Source organism: Crinia signifera, chromosome 7 (assembly GCF_055691185.1).
Source record: "Crinia signifera chromosome 7, ASM5569118v1, whole genome shotgun sequence".
Classification (NCBI taxonomy): domain Eukaryota; kingdom Metazoa; phylum Chordata; class Amphibia; order Anura; family Myobatrachidae; genus Crinia; species Crinia signifera.
In genome coordinates, this window is record NC_139223.1 from 158,567,378 (window position 1) to 158,586,118 (window position 18,741).

The 18,741-nt window shown below is 49.3% G+C and overlaps 1 protein-coding gene across 5 annotated transcripts in view; it reads left to right on the forward strand.

Annotated features, from left to right (window-relative positions):
• The window catches only part of CDK15 (cyclin dependent kinase 15), a 185,744-nt gene that overhangs the window by 63,248 nt on the left and 103,755 nt on the right, over positions 1–18,741 (forward strand). For all 5 annotated transcript variants that reach the window (XR_014450834.1, XR_014450833.1, XM_083154091.1 and 2 more), the window contains 2 exons: positions 16,559–16,638; positions 17,761–17,855. Coding sequence is in view for 3 of the 5 variants with exons in the window: in XM_083154091.1 (XP_083010217.1) it covers positions 16,559–16,638; positions 17,761–17,855 (175 nt within the window). In the remaining 2 variants the exon portion in view is untranslated. The remainder of the gene's footprint in view (positions 1–16,558; positions 16,639–17,760; positions 17,856–18,741) is intronic.

Consider the following 18,741-nt stretch of genomic DNA (forward strand, 5'->3'; position numbering starts at 1 on the left):
GTTTTTGCTCCAAGTTTTGCGAATTTGCACATGGGTAGTTGGGAGAAGAAACATATTTTTGATAATCCAATGGCTGCTAATATCATCATGTACAGGAGGTACATAGATGATATTCTTTTAATCTGGAAAGTTGATAGAGTCCTTTTTAAAATTTTATGAAAATTTAAGTATAAATGATTTTAATCTGTCGTTCACTTTCAACATCCAAAATAAAGAAATTGAGTATCTGGATTTAGTATTGATAGCAGATAAAGGAAAAATAAACACGAAAAACTATATAAAAGAAGTCGATAAGAACAGCTATCTACATTATCACAGCGGACATCTAAAAAGCTGGAAGACTAATATTCCTTACTCGCAATTCTGCAGATTAAAACGAAACTGTAACAACAACGAAGATTTTGAACAACAACGGGAAAATTATTCATCCAGATTTATAGAAAGAAGCTACCCCATAACATTAGTAGAAGAATCAAAAAATAGAGCTAGGGAACAAAATAGGGAAGACCTTCTCGTGTACAAAAACAAGAACCCAGAGGAAAATCAGCACGCTAACTTTGTTACTACTTACAACTCTGGTTAAAATAAATTAAGGAAAGTTTTAAACAAACATTGGGAAATTCTGAAACTAGACCCTATTCTGAAGGATAACCTCCCGACACGACCGAAAGTCATTTTTAAACGTGCAAGGAATCTCAAAGAAATCATAGCTCCAAGTATGCTAAAACCGGTCACAAGCAACACCAATAATCCATGGTTGAAAACAACTGGGTTTTTTAGATGCAGTCAGTGCTGCATTTGCAAATTTGCACATAAAGATGGAAAACAAATTGCTAACATGACTCAACCATAATCCATAAAATTAAACACAAAATGAATTGTCTCACAACATATGTTGTCTACTGTCTGGAGTGCACATGCGGTTATAAATATATAGGAAAAACCAAGAGACCTTTGAAGGTTAGAATACAAGAACATGTTAGAGCGATTAGAAATAAAATGGACAACCACTCAGTCCCACGTCACTTTGCACTTTTGCACAATTCCAATCCAGATCATTTATCATTTAAAGCCATTGAACATGTGGTCTTAGGCGAAAGGGGAGGCGACAGAGACAAAAAATTATCCCAGAGAGAAATGTTCTGGATTTATTCCTTGAATACAATGGTACCATTTGGCCTTAACGAGTTCTATGAAATAGCACCTTTCCTCTAAAACTCCCCCTAGATGAACTCTTATATCTTTTATATCTTTTCTTTCCCTTGTGTGTTTTTTCGATAAATGGTCTCTGATGAACTAAGATTAATATATTTTTAGTACAGACACATGCATGTTGTTAGTAAGCCTGTATGTCATGTCATGTGCTCGTAATATAGGCAGAACCATTTTTAATCACATTGAAATGTTTTTTAATCATAACTGCAGATTTTATAACTTTTGTGTATAAATGCATGTATGTGCAGGGTCTATTAGAATGTTGCTACAATGGTTCCACATTGAGCATCACTAGAGCCAGGCCATTCAATGCTGAGTACCAATTGTGTTAAAATGAAATACATACATGTGAATGTCTGTGGAACAATTATGTGCAGACTAGCGATGATATGAACTGTAAAACATAATGCTGTATATGCTCATCTTGTTTTTTATTTATTCATTGATTTTTTGAGAGCAAATGCTATTAGTGCATAAATGTACTGAAAATGCGAATCAACCCCATATATATGAAAGCACAACTCCACTCCCCTAACGATAGGGAGAATCTTTTACTATACCCCATAGTATTATCTGCAAACGGATCTGTTTGCAGAGATTTCCATGACAACGGAGGCGTGCCTGCGAATGCTGCCGCGCGATCGCGGGAGCACTGCGCACGCGCAGAAATGTGACCTGCAGTCAGAGCTGACACAGGAGTCACTATGACAACGCCGGGGCACGCGCGAGAACTACCGCGAGATCGCGGGTGTCTCGCGCGTGCGCAATAGAGTGACCTGCAGTCATACCTGATGCAGTAGTCACTAGGACAAAGCGGGCGTGTGTGCGAGAATTGCCGCGAGATCGCGGTAATCTCGTGCACGCGCAACGTCATAAACTACAAGGCACAGTCACATTAGGAAGTTACCATAACAACGCAGGCGTCCTGCGCATGCGCAAACAGCGCTTCCGGACGCCAGGTAATTTCCTTCAGGTGCAACAGCCTATTTATACCTGTGAGATACATGTCACCTCATCTCTAAACCCCTGAGGAAGTCCCAGCATACAGAAAAGGGACGAAACCGGTCGGGCTACATATACCTCTCCATTCCCAATGACTTCAATCAGATAAGCTTATGATTTTATGTCAAATGTACGGGTCCATCCACTGTTTCTGTTTTTATTTATTATGCGTATTGTTTGGAAATAAATGTGTTTTATAAAAACAATATTACGCTATCAGCTTTCCCCTTTGTTGGGAGTTTTTTGGTTTTAAGGGCCTTTTATACCAAGCCTGATGGGAACTACACCTGGACAGAGCTAACCCCAGTGTGAGTCCATCTCTTTTTAAAACTCTTTTTTATCACAGGGTGATTACACATGTGATAACAATAACATCCACAAGGTGGCGTTGTTCACCTTTTAAAGTATTTTTCTCATGCACTAAGCACTTTAGAGAAAAACAGCACTTTTTTGCACAGATTTTTATATTCTTTCACTGAAACCCTGATATCATCCTTTTACATAAACGCACGAACATCTCCACGCCTCCAGCGGATTCTGGAAGGAGAAAGGGATGAATATCTGGGAGTGAAAGACACTACTACACGTGAATTTGCTTATTTTTTGCGGTACGCACATAGAAAATATATTAAGGATTGTCACAGTTTTATTCCTTGTCAACACTGAAGGCGCAGAAGTTTTACCACCAAATAGACGTTTCTTGAAAACTTTTGCTGACACAGTATATATTCTGGAGTGTTGATAATACCACTTGTATATATTATTGTCACATATATTAACCACTAAGTGAGGGACAGCGCTGTTTGTGCACCACACAGTATATATATATATCTATCTATCTATCTATCTATCTATATATATATATATATATATATATATATCTCTATATATATATATATATATCTCTATATATATATATATATATATATATATATATATATATATCTATTTATATATATATATATATATATACACACTGTACAGCGCTTCAACCCAAGTAGTTTTGATTTGCTTGTGAATAATTGTCCAGTCAATATACCGTCTCGAATAAATGTGTACTAGAAAAGTGGGGATGAGTGCTCTCTAGTGTAGTAAGTGGGTTTCCACAGTTGAAAATAAAAGTAATGTGCGGACCGTTTAAAGGTACATTTGTGCTCATCAATAATAAGTGCTGTTTAGATATCCTGTCCTTGTGGATTACCAGGGTATTTCCCTGGACGTATCAATTTAGCCTCTCAGGGCAGGGTTCCCACAGGTTTGGGTCCGGCCCAAACGTCAGTGTCATGTGCTGATAAGGAAGGAAAAACTCCAATTAAAATTTTTAAAGTGGAGTTTAATAAAGTGCAATAAAGTATAAAATAAGGGAATATAGCTTACATAAAAAGGTGCTGTAGTAGAAAGCAGGTAGCTCTCAATGCGTTTCGTCACTCACGGCCTATAGGCTGGACTTCATCAGGAGAGTACAATAACAAGAACCAAAGAGGGCATATTTATAGTGCAGTCCATCTATCAATCAGACCATGTATAGAACTTCCGGGTTCTGTATTGTACGTTTACTGCACATGCGTGAGATTTCTTATGAACTCGCCTATCTCCCGTTGATGTGATCACGGGGAAAGAGAATGTTGGTATTGTTACACTAACGTTTTACCTTTACAAAGACCCCTGAGTTCCTCTTTTTGTCCGTTGGATTATAAATTTATAAAAATAGGAAAGAAACGCACCAATGAGCAGTAAATCAACAAATATTTATTTAATAACAATGCTCACATACATTGAGGTAAAAGATAATACCCTCGCCAGCCAAATATAGGCATAATCACAGCCCGAACTCCTGGTGGATGAACCGACGTAGCCGTCGCTCACCTGCGGACCATCAGACCTAGGACTGAACGCTGCACCACCTGCGTCGGACCACGTGGCTTGTTTGGTCTGAGGTAGTGACGTCTCTTGTCCACCTGTGTTCCAGCCGGCATCTCTCCTTGGTCCCACAGTGGTGTAGCGTTCGGTCCTAGGTCTGATGGTCCGCAGGTGAGCGACAGCAACCCCGGTTCATCCACCAGTAGTTCGGGCTGTGATTATGCCTATATTTGGCTGGCGAGGGTATTATCTTTTACCTCGATGTATGTGAGTATTGTTATTAAATAAATATTTGTTTGATTTACTGCTCATTTTTGCATTGCTTTCCAATTTTGGATCATTGTACGATCCTAGAAAGGGACTGCACACATTGTTGGATTACCTGTGGAAGTATTGGGTTACTTAGGACTTTGCGCTGGGTATATATATTGGTTGGTGGTCTGGCACTCACCCAATGGGTTAAATGACCCCGGTGCCTCCAAAGATGGGTATGGTGTAATTTTTTTTTTCAATAGTCATTAATTAGCGCCCATTATTTCCACTAGTATAATGCCACACGGTTTGAGCCAAAATTCACAATATGCTTAATAAACAGGGACATTAAAAATTTACACCATAATTCCCATTACATGTTAAGCCACACATCATAAGGCCTATTAAAAATTAGGTACTTGTGTATTATCATGGCGCCCATCGCATCGCATACCATAAGGAATGCGATGGTATGAGATGCGATATCGCGCAATGTTCTACAATGTCATAAATTTTAAAATTGCATGGCATTGTATATGGCATACAATGCCATACAATGCGATGGGATGCGATCATAACTTGTATAAGCACCCTAATGGGTGCTTACAATGTTAAATGCACCCCTACGCCACCCCCCCAGTATAAACGTGAACCCTAAGCGTGGCGAGCGCAGCGAGCCCGCGAGGGGCGGCGGTACGCGTCCTACGACCTTTTCATACCCCCACTATCCACGTCGGCGTGGAGTTGATTTTTATAAAGTGTGGCGAGCACACCGAGCCCGAAGCGTGGCGATCGCACGCGCATAACTTCACAGGTATTCGCGTCCCCTCGCGGGGCTTGCTGCGCCCGCCACGCTTCGGGCTCGGTGGCTCGCTATGCTCGCCACGCTTCGGGTTCACGTTTATAATGGGCGGTGGCGTGGGGGTGCATTTAACCTTGTAAGCACCCATTAGGGTGCTTATACAATTTTTCATCGCATAGGGGGCTAAAATCGCATCGGGTGTAGGGCATGCGATGCGATAAAACATTGCGCGATCAATATCGGGGGCGCCGTGATAATACACAAGTGCCAAAAATTATGCTATATAAGTGCTGCTTACCTACATGATCATTGCCAGGGGTTCCATGCTCGTTGCCATGTGGGATTACAAGCTCATTGCCAAGGGGGAATACATGCTCATGATAACTGGGGGACAGCCACCGACGGGCCGAAGTGACAGCTATTGACACCCATTTCACACCAGAAAATGCAGGGACTTACCCAGGAATATGGTCCCAGGATCATACAGGGGGGAGATTCCCTAAAACAGAAATGCGGTAAAAACCCTGTTATCTGCGTTTTTACCGCATTTCTGTATGCTCTGTGCCCCCTCCGCAGTGTCACCGCTGTGGAGGGAATCGCCAGCAAAAGCTGGTGATCCCCTCCAGAAGCCTAGGGGCTTCTTACCACAGCGATGTGTGAGGGATCCATCACGGATCCATCACGGATCCCTCCCAGCATGCCCTGCGTCCGGCGCCGTGCTCTGCGCATGCACAGTTGGACTCCCGGGTCACAGTCCCGGAAGTCCAGCATCGGCGCCGCATCGCAAGGGACAGCTCTTATCGCAAGAGCTGTCCCTTGCGTTAATGATCGCATATGTTAGAGCATATGCCGTTATTAATAATGCGATGCCCGGCGAAGGGGGGCGAACAGGGCTGCGGATGTAACAACATCCCGCCTAGGGACATTTTTGGGTTGGTCTCTTTTACACCAGCCTAGTCCCTGCATTTTCTGGTGTGAAGGGGAGAGAACCCCCCCCCCCCCCCCTTTTACCGGCAATATCTTCAGAACCAACTGACCCATTTACATGAGACCATGCCATTTGAATTAGCGGGTCCCATGTTATCCTATGGGGAAAACGTTCCAGGTTTGCCCGATGGTATCTCTGGCTCCCCGTGGCTAGCGACACTGGTCCAGGCTCATTGGAAAGCTACAGCTACAAAATGAGCTATGTCACAAATGACAGGAGGTGCCGCCCCCCCCCCCCCCCTGAATCTTATATTTTCTGCTGTGTGTGTGTGTGTATATGACTATCTGTGCTAACTTAGTTATAACTGCTGTTACCCTTCTGCTGGTGTCTAGGGACCAGGTGTACAAAGGGCCAGGGTTATTATAGTCACCCATTTAAAGACTCATGTGTGGCCGATACTGCTCTCCTCCTACACTGCTTCCATGTATTTCATGTGCAGCAGGGTTATCTGAGCAGGATATTATCCACAAGAACCGCTGTGCCAATTGCTGCAGTCCTGCACAGCCTCCCCATCAGCCCATCAGACTCTGCCTATCCCAAAGGCTGAGGAGCCTCCTTGGGTGGCATTTTCACAACTTACAGGTACCTTAGCAGGGGCAAACGCAGGATTTTTACAGGGGGGGTTTCCTGTGGACTCCTTCCTACAATGTGTATATATGTATATCAGGGTTGCCAACCCTCCTGGAATGACCGGGAGGATCCCGAAAAGCGGGTCCCCCTCCCGGCCCCCCGGAAAGGTGGGCAACCATCCCGGATTCCAGGGGACCCCCTTCCGCCCCCTCATGTACCTGATGGCTGAAGCTTTAAATTGCCGGCTTTTTGCCGGAAGGGGAGGGGCTAAATATGCAAACCGCATATATTTAGCCCCATCCTCATCTGAGACCCGCATATTGCCAGGATTTGTATTACTGGAGGCAGGGACTGATGATGTCTCCATCAGGCCCCGCCCCCAGAAGTGATGCTGACAGTCTCCTCTCCGGGGTATACACATATATTGTACTATATATATATATATATACTAGGTGATTCATCGCGCCCTCCGGGCGCTCTTCACACCGTCGTGAGGGGCTACGCCCCATTAGAAGTAGAAATATATGTGAGTGTGAGATCTAGTGTAATTGAGATAGAGAGGGATCGCAGAGAGAGATAGAGAGGGATCGCAGAGAGAGAGAGAGAGGGATCGCAGAGAGAGAGAGAGAGGGATCGCAGAGAGAGAGGGATCGCAGAGAGAGAGGGATCGCAGAGAGAGAGGGATCGCAGAGAGAGAGGGATCGCAGAGAGAGAGGGATCGCAGAGAGAGAGGGATCGCAGAGAGAGAGGGATCGCAGAGAGAGAGGGATCGCAGAGAGAGAGGGATCGCAGAGAGAGAGGGATCGCAGAGAGAGAGGGATCGCAGAGAGAGAGGGATCGCAGAGAGAGAGGGATCGCAGAGAGAGAGGGATCGCAGAGAGAGAGGGATCGCAGAGAGAGAGGGATCGCAGAGAGAGAGGGATCGCAGAGAGAGATAGAGAGGGATCGCAGAGAGAGATAGAGAGGGGTCGCAGAGAGAGATAGAGAGGGGTCGCAGAGAGAGATAGAGAGGGGTCGCAGAGAGAGATAGAGAGGGGTCGCAGAGAGAGATAGAGAGGGGTCGCAGAGAGAGAGAGAGAGGGGACGCAGAGAGAGAGAGAGAGGGGACGCAGAGAGAGATAGAGAGAGGGATCGCAGAGAGAGAGGGATCGCAGAGAGAGATAGAGAGAGGGATCGCAGAGATAGAGAGAGAGGGATCGCAGAGAGAGAGAGGGATCGCAAAGAGAGAGAATCCCTTTCGTGGGCACCCCTCCCCCCACCCGAGACCCCCCTCCCGAAATTCGCGGCACCCCTCCCCCCACCAGCGACACACACACACACCCCAATTCACAGGCACCCCTCCCGCGACACCCCCCCCCCCCAATTTGTGGGCACCCCTCCCCCCACCCGTGACCCCCCTCCCGAAATTCGCGGGCACCCCTCCCCCCACCCGCGACACACACCCCCCAATTCGCGGGCACCCTTCCCGAAATTTGCGGGCACCACTCCCCCCACCTGTGACACACACACCCCCCAATTCGTGGGCACCCCTCCCCCCACCTGCGACCCCCCTCCCAAAATAGGCGGGCACCCCTCCCCCATCCGCGACCCCCCCTCCCTAAAATCGTGGGCACACCTTCCCCCACCCACGACCCCCCCTCCCGAAATTCGCGGGCACCCCTCCCTCCACCCGCGACCCCCCTCACGAAAGTCGCGGGCACCCCTCCCGAAAATCGTGGGCACCCCTCCCCCCCACCCGAAATTCGCGGGCACCCCTCCCCCCACCCGCGACCCCCCCTCCCGAAATTCGCGGGCACCCCTCCCCGCGACCCCCCCTCCCGAAAATCGCGAGCACCCCTCCCCCACCCGCGACCCCCCTTCCCGAAAATCGCGGGTACCCCTCCCCCCACCCGCAACCCCCCCTTCACGAAAGTCGCGGGCACCCCTCCCGAAAATCGTGGGCACCCCTCCCCCCCACCCGAAATTCGCGGGCACCCCTCCCCCCACCCGCGACCCCCCCTCCCGAAATTCGCGGGCACCCCTCCCCGCGACCCCCCCTCCCGAAAATCGCGAGCACCCCTCCCCCACCCGCGACCCCCCTTCCCGAAAATCGCGGGTACCCCTCCCCCCACCCGCAACCCTCCCTCCCGAAAATCGTGGGCACCCCCCCATGTGGGGGGTGCCATGCCACCTTCAGCAGGGGCTGTACGCTGAGTACAGAAGTACTCACTGTGGATGTCTGACCAGGGAGGAAGGAGCTGGCAGGAGGAGAGTACACATGAGCCACTGCAGCAAAGACATCCTGGGTCACAGTCAGTGTGCTCGGGTGGAGGGGGTGGTGTTCAGCCGTGGGGCGGGGTTTGGGTGGTATTTGGCCAGACATGAGGAGTGGTGGGAGAGTAAGGGGCAGGAGCTTTGTGTAGGACATAGGATGTGTAGAACTTGTAATGCAGGTTCTGCATTGTGGATAACGGTGGATGGGCCTGTCAATCACCCGTGGAACCCCGCCCACCATTACCTACACTGCCTTTGAGTGACCGATCTGGCTAAATATATAAGAGATATATATATATATACACATATATTCCAATAGGCAGCACACCTGGTAAATAAGTCAATTGGTACTGGTGCCTTCCAAAGTAACCCAGTTGGGTCAATATGTAGTCAGTAGCGCACGGCGGCACGAAGTGAATAAATGAATAACACAACCCAGGTAAATGTCCAAACGTTTTCGATGTATTAGAATCACATCTTCATCAGGAACAACAGAAAGCATAAAGAAACATACCTTATAACCCCACCAGATCACACGTGAAAGCCCACGGGTTGCCGAGCCCGAACAGACGCGCCCACTGATGACATCATCATGTCGTGCCGGTTACCGTATCTTGACAGTCTGAAAAAAGTGACATATACCTTTAAGTAAACAGATAATCACATAGTAAAAGGATGATGAACAGTTCCGCTATGCATCAGCCTTTTACTATGTGATTATGTGATTATCTGTTTACTTAAAGGTATATGTCACTTTTTTCAGACTGTCAAGATACGGTAACCATGGTAACCGGCACGACATGATGATGTCATCAGTGGGCGCGTCTGTTCGTCGAAAACATCGAAAACGTTTGGACATTTACCTGCGTTGTGTTATTCATTTATTCACTGAGTGCCGCCGTGCGCTACTGACTATATATATACACACGCATAAATATGGATGTCACAGACACATACAATACAAACATCTTCTGTATATAGCACATGTCACAAACATACACTGTCGTACACATACCTCTTTCAATACAATAAAACCACAGCCACCATCATTTAAAACAAATAAACAAGCTACCATAATTTATTAAAGAGGACTACACCCCTCCCCCTCTGCATCACTCTGTCAGACTCATATGCAAAGTGTTATAGGTGCCGATTTATGTTTTTGCTGGTGGGTGCTCAAGCCAAAAATATAGAGGAGTGACTTCATGTGGAAGGGGTGTGGCCACAAAATAATACCAATTTATATTACGGAGCGCAGTTGTCTCCAAAATTCAAAGTACGGCAATTTCACATACCACATACATAAATGCCCCCACAGTGCAGGTACATAAATGCCCCAACCGTGCAGGTACATAAATGCCCCCACCGTGCAGGTACATAAATGCCCCCACAGTGCAGGTACATAAATGCCCCCACAGTGCAGGTACATAAATGCCCCAACCGTGCAGGTACATAAATGCCCCCACCGTGCAGGTACATAAATGCCCCCACCGTGCAGGTACATAAATGCCCCCACCGTGCAGGTACATAAATGCCCCCACCGTGCAGGTACATAAATGCCCCCACCGTGCAGGTACATAAATGCCCCCACCGTGCAGGTACATAAATGCCCCCACCGTGCAGGTACATAAATGCCCCCACCGTGCAGGTACATAAATGCCCCCACCGTGCAGGTACATAAATGCCCCCACCGTGCATTAAACTGCGGCCCTCCAGATGTTGTGAAACTACAATTCCCAGCATGCCTTGCCACAGTTTTAACACTCCGTTATAGGAAGCCTGTGGCAAGGCATGCTGGGATTTGTAGTTTCACCACATCCGCAGTTTGAGGACCCATGTTATAGGGGATTTGGTACTTATATGTTAGTTGGGCGCCCACTAAGCTATTTGCTTAGTTTTCCACGTCCGCTCGCCACGCTTCGGGCTTGGTGGCTCACTGCGCTCGCCACACTATATAAAATCAACTCCATGCCGACATGGATAGTGGGGGTATGAGCGAACTAACTATAGTGGGCGCCCAACTAACATATAAGTACAGTGATTTAAAGTAGATTTTCTGTATGTTGTGTTCTGTTTGCAACGAGCAGGACCCAGGCAATTGCAGCCCCCCTTATGTCTAAAGGCAGGAGCCAACACTGGCTCAGAGGTATAAATGATCTTAAATGAAAATACACTTTGCTGTTGGCAAATTCACATTTAAATGGGTGCCGGATGACCTCCTGACAGGTTTGCATTTGACGGTCACGGTACTTGTTTCCTAGCACGGCCACAATCTTATGGATCGTGTACCTTTAAGTTAAGGTACACGATCCATACGATGGACCCGATTTCCTTTGAAATCAGGTCCATTTTGCCGGCTAGGACACAATATCGGGGGCATCGCGTCGGTCGGGACCATTAACATTGGTCCCGACGCGACCGACGCGATGCCCCCGATATTTCCATAGGCTTCAATGTTAAAAAATATTTTAACATTGAAATCGTGTCGGGAAAGGTAAAATATCGGGGGCATCGCGTCGGTCGGGACCATTAACATTGGTCCCGACGCGATGCCCCCGATTTTTCCATAGGCTTCAATGTTAAAATATTTTTTAACATTGAAATCGTGAAAAAATGTGAAAAATGTGAAATGGGCCAATATGACCCATTTCACATTATAGATGTCCCCGTCGTCACCCCACGATAGACGCCAACCCGAAGCGTGGCGAGCGCAGCGAGCCCGCGAGGGGCGGCGGTGCGCGTCCTCCGACCTTTTCATTCCCCTACTATCCACGTCGGCGTGGAGTTGAGAATAGAATAGTGTGGCGAGCGCAGCGAGCCACCGAGCCCGAAGCGTGGCGAGCGGACGAGTATAACCTCGCGGGGCTCGCCACGCTTCGGGCTCGGTGGCTCGCTGCGCTCGCCACACTATTCTATTCTCAACTCCACGCCGACGTGGATAGTAGGGGAATGAAAAGGTCGGAGGACGCGCACCGCCGCCCTCGCGGGCTCGCTGCGCTCGCCACGCTTCGGGTTGGCGTCTATCGTGGGGTGGGGTGTACGCCGTTAAATTTGGGGGGGTTGGGAATATTTTACATTGAATCCAATGTAAAATCGGGTCCCAGGGACCCGATTTACATTTCATTCAATGAAAAAATCGGGTCGAAAATCGGTCGGTCGCGTCGATCGCATCGCATGCGACCAAATCGCATGCGATGCGATCGACCCGATTTTTCCGACACGACCACCCCGATGTAAATCGGTGTGGCCGTGCTAGGAAACAAGTACCACGGTCACTATATTGACATCGGATTCCCGACTGTTAAATGCAGGGGCGTAACTACACTAAGGCAGCCACCGCCAATGCTTGGGGGAGCGAGTGGCAGCGCTGTCTGTGTGGGCGCCGGCATTCAGCACTTTATACTGCCGCTGCCCACCCCGCATCCCCGGCATAGATTCCGGTCCAGTCCCACCGACCGTCAACTGGTGGCTGGCTGTGGTCGGGGGTATAGGCTACACGTGCCATGCTCCCCAGGACAGTACAGCACAGCAGCGGTGCAGGCTTGCAGAGCAGTTCAGTAGCACAGTGTCAGCCTGCTGCTTCAGCTGAGACGCTATCGGAGCTGGATACAGTCTACCAAAAAGTGCGGGGATGAGTGATTTTTGCATTGTCCGGCAACACATCACAGCGGCAGTGCAGGTACGGTACCAGCTTCACTTGTTCAATAAATCAAATCCTCCCCTCTCCCCTCTCTGAGGGCAGCTCAGCCTCTTCTGTTCACTGGCAGGTCACATAAAACACTCCTGACAGGGTATTTAAAACTTCCAGCTAATGTTTTTTTTTTTTTTTCTGAATGAGCAATTCAGCTTCAGTGGGAGCTGGCAACAAATTAACTGTTTGGGATCACTACATTGGGCACAATTGACTTATGGTTTTACCTTATCTCTCTCTCTCTCTCTGCTGTCCTTATCTCTCTCTCTCTCTCTGCTGTCCTTATCTCTCTCTCTCTCTCTCTCTCTCTGCTGTCCTTATCTCTCTCTCTCTCTCTCTCTGCTGTCCTTATCTCTCTCTCTCTCTCTCTCTCTCTCTCTCTCTGCTGTCCTTATCTCCCTCTCTCTGCTGTCCTTATCTCTCTCTCTCTGCTGTCCTTATCTCTCTCTCTGCTCTTTCTGCTGTCCCGCTCTCCCATGTCTTTTCTCTTTCTGTTGTCCTTTTGTCTCTTTCCACTCTTAGTGAGTACATGCATCCTGGCAAAATATATATATATATATATATATTTTTTGTGGGGGGGGGGGGGGCGCCACAATTTTTTTAGCAGGGGGGAGCAAAATTTATAGTTACGCCACTGGTTAAATGCCCGGCCGTCCTAAACCCGAATGACAGGGGCTATTCTCCCATGTGTGTGTGCACAACCCCCATAGTGGGAGAATAGGACCTGAGGCAAGCACAGCAAGCCCCTGTTGGAATCCCGACTGTCGGAGCTACATAACAAACCCGTTTAAACTACAGATGAATTTACATCGCGTATTACAGGCTGAATAATTGTCTGAGTGCAAAAATAAAGCGTAATAGCGTGGGATTTACTGATGGCAGAAAAGGTGCATTTTCTATCTTTTACTATAGTACAGTGACATTTATTCATGGAATATATAATTATGAGTTATAATATTGCAAATGCTATTACAGTTTACTTATTCAGTTAAGTCAGATGGGGTTGTAGTTGCTGTACCTGCGATTATCGGTAATTCGTGTGTAAAGGAACTCGTTCTGCGGAGATGACCGCTGATCGACATCAGATTGTCTGTGAATGAGTCTGATGCCATTTGGGAATAGGGGAGGCAATGGCCTCTGTTTCTCCAAATGACAGTGTGTCGCCACCTGGCCTCTGTTTAGGATTTGCAGCAGCTGGCTTGCGTGGCCCCATGTGTCGCCACCTAGCATCTCTTTAGGACTTGCAGCGGGTGGCTTGCATGGCCCCATGTGTCGCGACCTGGCCTCTGTATAGGATTTGCAGCAGCTGGCTTGCATGGCCCCATGTGTCGCCACCTGGCCTCTGTTTAGGATTTGCAGTGGCTGGCTTGCATGGCCCCATGTGTCACCACCTGGCCCTTGTATAGGATTTGCAGCGGCTGGCTTGCATGGCCCCATGTGTCACCACCTGGCCCTTGTATAGGATTTGCAGCGGCTGGCTTGCATGGCCCCATGTGTCACCACCTGGCCCTTGTATAGGATTTGCAGCGGCTGGCTTGCATGGCCCCATGTGTCGCCACCTGGCCTCTGTTTAGGATTTGCAGTGGCTGGCTTGCGTGGCCCCATGTGTCGCCACCTGGCCTCTGTATAGGATTTGCAGCAGCTGGCTTGCATGCCCCCATGTGTCGCTACCTGGCCTCTGTTTAGGATTTGCAGTGGCTGGCTTGCATGGCCCCATGTGTCACCACCTGGCCCTTGTATAGGATTTGCAGCGGCTGGCTTGCATGGCCCCATGTGTCGCCACCTGGCCTCTGTTTAGGATTTGCAGCGGCTGGCTTGCGTGGCCCCATGTGTCGCCACCTGGCCTCTGTATAGGATTTGCAGCAGCTGGCTTGCATGGCCCCATGTGTCGCTACCTGGCCTCTGTTTAGGATTTGCAGTGGCTGGCTTGCATGGCCCCATGTGTCACCACCTGGCCCTTGTTTAGGATTTGCAGCAGCTGGCCTGCATGGCCCCATGTGTCGCCACCTGGCATCTCTTTAGGACTTGCAGCGGCTGGCTTGCATGGCCCCATGTGTCGCTACCTGGCTTCTGTTTAGGATTTGCAGCGGCTGGCCTGCATGGCCCCATGTGTCACCACCTGGCCTCTGTATAGGATTTGCAGTGGCTGGCTTGCATGGCCCCATGTGTCGCCACCTGGCCTCTGTTTAGGATTTGCAGCAGCTGGCTTGCATGGCCCCATATGTCACCACCTGGCCTCTGTTTAGGATTTGCAGTGGCTGGCTTGCGTGGCCCCATGTGTCGCCACCTGGCCTCTGTTTAGGATTTGCAGTGGCTGGCTTGCATGGCCCCATGTGTCACCACCTGGCCCTTGTATAGGATTTGCAGCGGCTGGCTTGCATGGCCCCATGTGTCACCACCTGGCCTCTGTTTAGGATTTGCAGTGGCTGGCCTGCATGGCCCCATGTGTCACCACCTGGCCTCTGTTTAGGATTTGCAGCGGCTGGTCTGCGTGGCCCCATGTGTCGCCACCTGGCCTCTGTTTAGGATTTGCAGTGGCTGGCTTGCGTGGCCCCATGTGTCGCCACCTGGCCTCTGTTTAGGATTTGCAGCAGCTGGCTTGCATGGCCCCATGTGTCGCCACCTGGCCTCTGTTTAGGACTTGCAGTGGTTGGCTTGCGTGGCCCCATGTGTCGCTACCTGGCTTCGGTTTAGGATTTGCAGTGGCTGGCCTGCGTGGCCCCATGTGTCGCCACCTGGCCTCTGTTTAGGATTTGCAGCAGCTGGCTTGCATGGCCCCATGTGTCACCACCTGGCCTCTGTTTAGGATTTGCAGTGGCTGGCCTTCATGGCCCCATGTGTCGCCACCTGGCATCTCTTTAGGACTTGCAGCGGCTGGCTTGCATGGCCCCATGTGTCGCTACCTGGCTTCTGTTTAGGATTTGCAGCGGCTGGCCTGCATGGCCCCATGTGTCGCCACCTGGCCTCTGTATAGGATTTGCAGCGGCTGGCTTGCGTGGCCCCATGTGTCGCCACCTGGCCTCTGTTTAGGATTTGCAGTGGCTGGCCTGCGTGGCCCCATGTGTCGCCACCTGGCCTCTGTTTAGGATTTGCAGCAGCTGGCTTGCATGGCCCCATGTGTCGCCACCTGGCCTCTGTTTAGGACTTGCAGTGGCTGGCTTGCATGGCCCCATGTGTCGCTACCTGGCTTCTGTTTAGGATTTGCAGTGGCTGGCCTGCGTGGCCCCATGTGTCGCCACCTGGCCTCTGTATAGGATTTGCAGCAGCTGGCTTGCATGGCCCCATGTGTCGCCACCTGGCCTCTGTTTAGGACTTGCAGTGGCTGGCTTGCGTGGCCCCATGCATCACGCAGCCGGACTATGGTGACGTGGAAGATCCATTACTGTGTTCTTGGATGTAGGTCAGATCAGTGCTCCAGGCGGTGTAATGCCCCCTACCGCATTACCTGTTTAGTGCTATCAATGCTGCTTCTTTGTGAGCAATTTCATCCACATGTAAATTACCCCATTATCCCATGTGTAAGGGGAGATGTTTTGTGTATACTATTACTTACTGGCTGAAATATTTAGTAAATTACATTTTATGAGCCATGTACCCAGAATTCCTGGGGCACGTGCTACATGGCAGCTCAGGACTCGGTGCGATGGTGAGTAGTGGGAGCGGGGACATGGCGGCTCGGGACCAGGTGCGATGGGGAGTAGTGGGAGCGGGGACATGGTGGCTCGGGACCAGATGCGATGGGGAGTAGTAGGAGTGGGGACATGGTGGCTCGGGACCCGGTGCAATGGGGAGTAGTGGGAGAGGGGACATGGCGGCTCGGGACCCGGTGCAATGGGGAGTACTGGGAGCAGGAACATGGCGGATCTATACCCGGTGCTTCCTTATGGATGCTCAAAGTAATATAAGTGTTTATTTGCTTTCTCAGGATTAATGGACAGCTCGTTGCTTTGAAAGTCATCAGTATGAAAGCTGAGGAAGGTGTCCCCTTTACAGCAATCCGGGAAGGTAACATGCAGAGTCTGGGATATCGTATTTATTGTATCGCTCTGTGCAGCCCGTAACAGCAATCCGGGAAGGTAACGTGCAGAGCCCGGGATATCCTGTACATTGTATCGCTCTGTGCAGCCCGTAACAGCAATCCGGGAAGGTAACGTGCAGAGCCCGGGATATACTATTAATTGTATCGCTCTGTGCAGCCCGTAACAGCAAACCGGGAAGGTAACGTGCAGAGCCCGGATATCCTATACATTGTATCGCTCTGTGCGGCCCGTAACAGCAATCCGGGAAGGTAACGTGCAGAGCCCGGGATATCCTATACATTGTATCGCTCTGTGCAGCCCGTAACAGCAATCCGGGAAGGTAACCTTCAGAGCCCGGGATATCCTATACATTGTATCGCTCTGTGCAGCCCGTAACAGCAATCCGGGAAGGTAACCTTCAGAGCCCGGGATATCCTATACATTGTATCGCTCTGTGCAGCCCGTAACAGCAATCCGGGAAGGTAACCTTCAGAGCCCGGGATATCCTATACATTGTATCGCTCTGTGCAGCCCGTAACAGCAATCCGGGAAGGTAACGTGCAGAGCCCGGGATATACTATTCATTGTATCGCTCTGTGCAGCCCGTAACAGCAATCCGGGAAGGTAACGTGCAGAGCCTGGGATATCCTATACATTGTATCGCTCTGTGCAGCCCATAACAGCAATCCGGGAAGGAAACGTGCAGAGCATATAGGAAAGGGGATGGGTCCATGCCCCCTTTACCATTGGCCATGCCCTCTTTCAGAATTTGCACCGGTTTCTGCCCAGATGTTGGAGGGTAGACATGGTAACATGCATAACCCCCCCTCACACACACACACACACACACACACACACACACACACACAAGATTTGACAGCCATGCGCCCAATAGACAGAGAGAACAGAGCCTCGCCCAACCCTGTGGGCTCACCCAAAAGCACTCTGACCCATCCAATGTGTTGGTGACCCTTCCTTTATATGGAACCACATGATGATGTGGACAATTGGCCATGTGGTGGATTGCTGTCAGGCTACGCACGCCAGCGCCATTACTTTCATACCATCCATTGTGCTTACCTGGAATTTATTTTTCGGTCTCCTTTAGCATCGCTCTTGAAAGGCCTGAAACACGCAAACATTGTCCTTCTACATGACATCATTCAGACCAGGGAGACATTAACTTTTGTCTTTGAATATGTGGTAAGTTCTGTGTCCTTCTCAGGGGCCATACAGATATGCCTAGCATTTATTATACTGTTTAGTGCCAGGAAATTCCTTTTACAGGCCTGAATCAGCTTGTTAGCAAAGGAAGAAAGCATGCTGCACTGCAGGGAGGCAGATGTAACACGTGTCCCTGTGTAACACTATGCTGCACTGCATGCAGGGAGGAAGATGTAACATGTGTCCCTGGGTAACACCATGCTGCACTGCAGGGGGGCTGATGTAACATGCACAGAAAGTTAGATTTAGGTGGAGTGTATTCAAACTGAAATCTATATTGCAGTGTAAAAATAATGCTGTGTAACATATGTGGGCTACATGCAAAAGCAGCTGGTATTTACCCTGCACAGAAACAATATATACGGTAGGGCGAGATTTAATGCCGCCCGAGTTCAGTGGCAGTGCGAGCTGTCTGCCGAACTCGGAGGTTTTAAAGGGGAATTAACTTGCAAGGCAAAACCATACCTTGTAAGTTCATTCCCCTTGAAAGACAGCTCGCACTGCGCTGGACTCGGGCGGCATTAAATCTCGCCCATTGTATTTGCTCCCATGGCATAGCACCATGGTGTGTTCCTGACACAGAATGACACGATTTCTTGCTTTACTGAATCTGGCCCTACACAGGGAACAAAACAATGATAAAATGAGACTGGGTAATACCAGACAGGTAAGGGGAGGTAATTGGGTGGGATAGCTCATGCAGGAGATATGTGTGGAATTTATAGAAAGCGCTGTGAACACCGGCACATACTTACCAGGTCCTAGAGACGGGTATGGCCTTCTGATGCAGAGGAAGCACATGCCAGGCTAAATCTGCATTTCCTCTCAGTACCCATTATCAGACAACCTCACTGTGACCGACCCT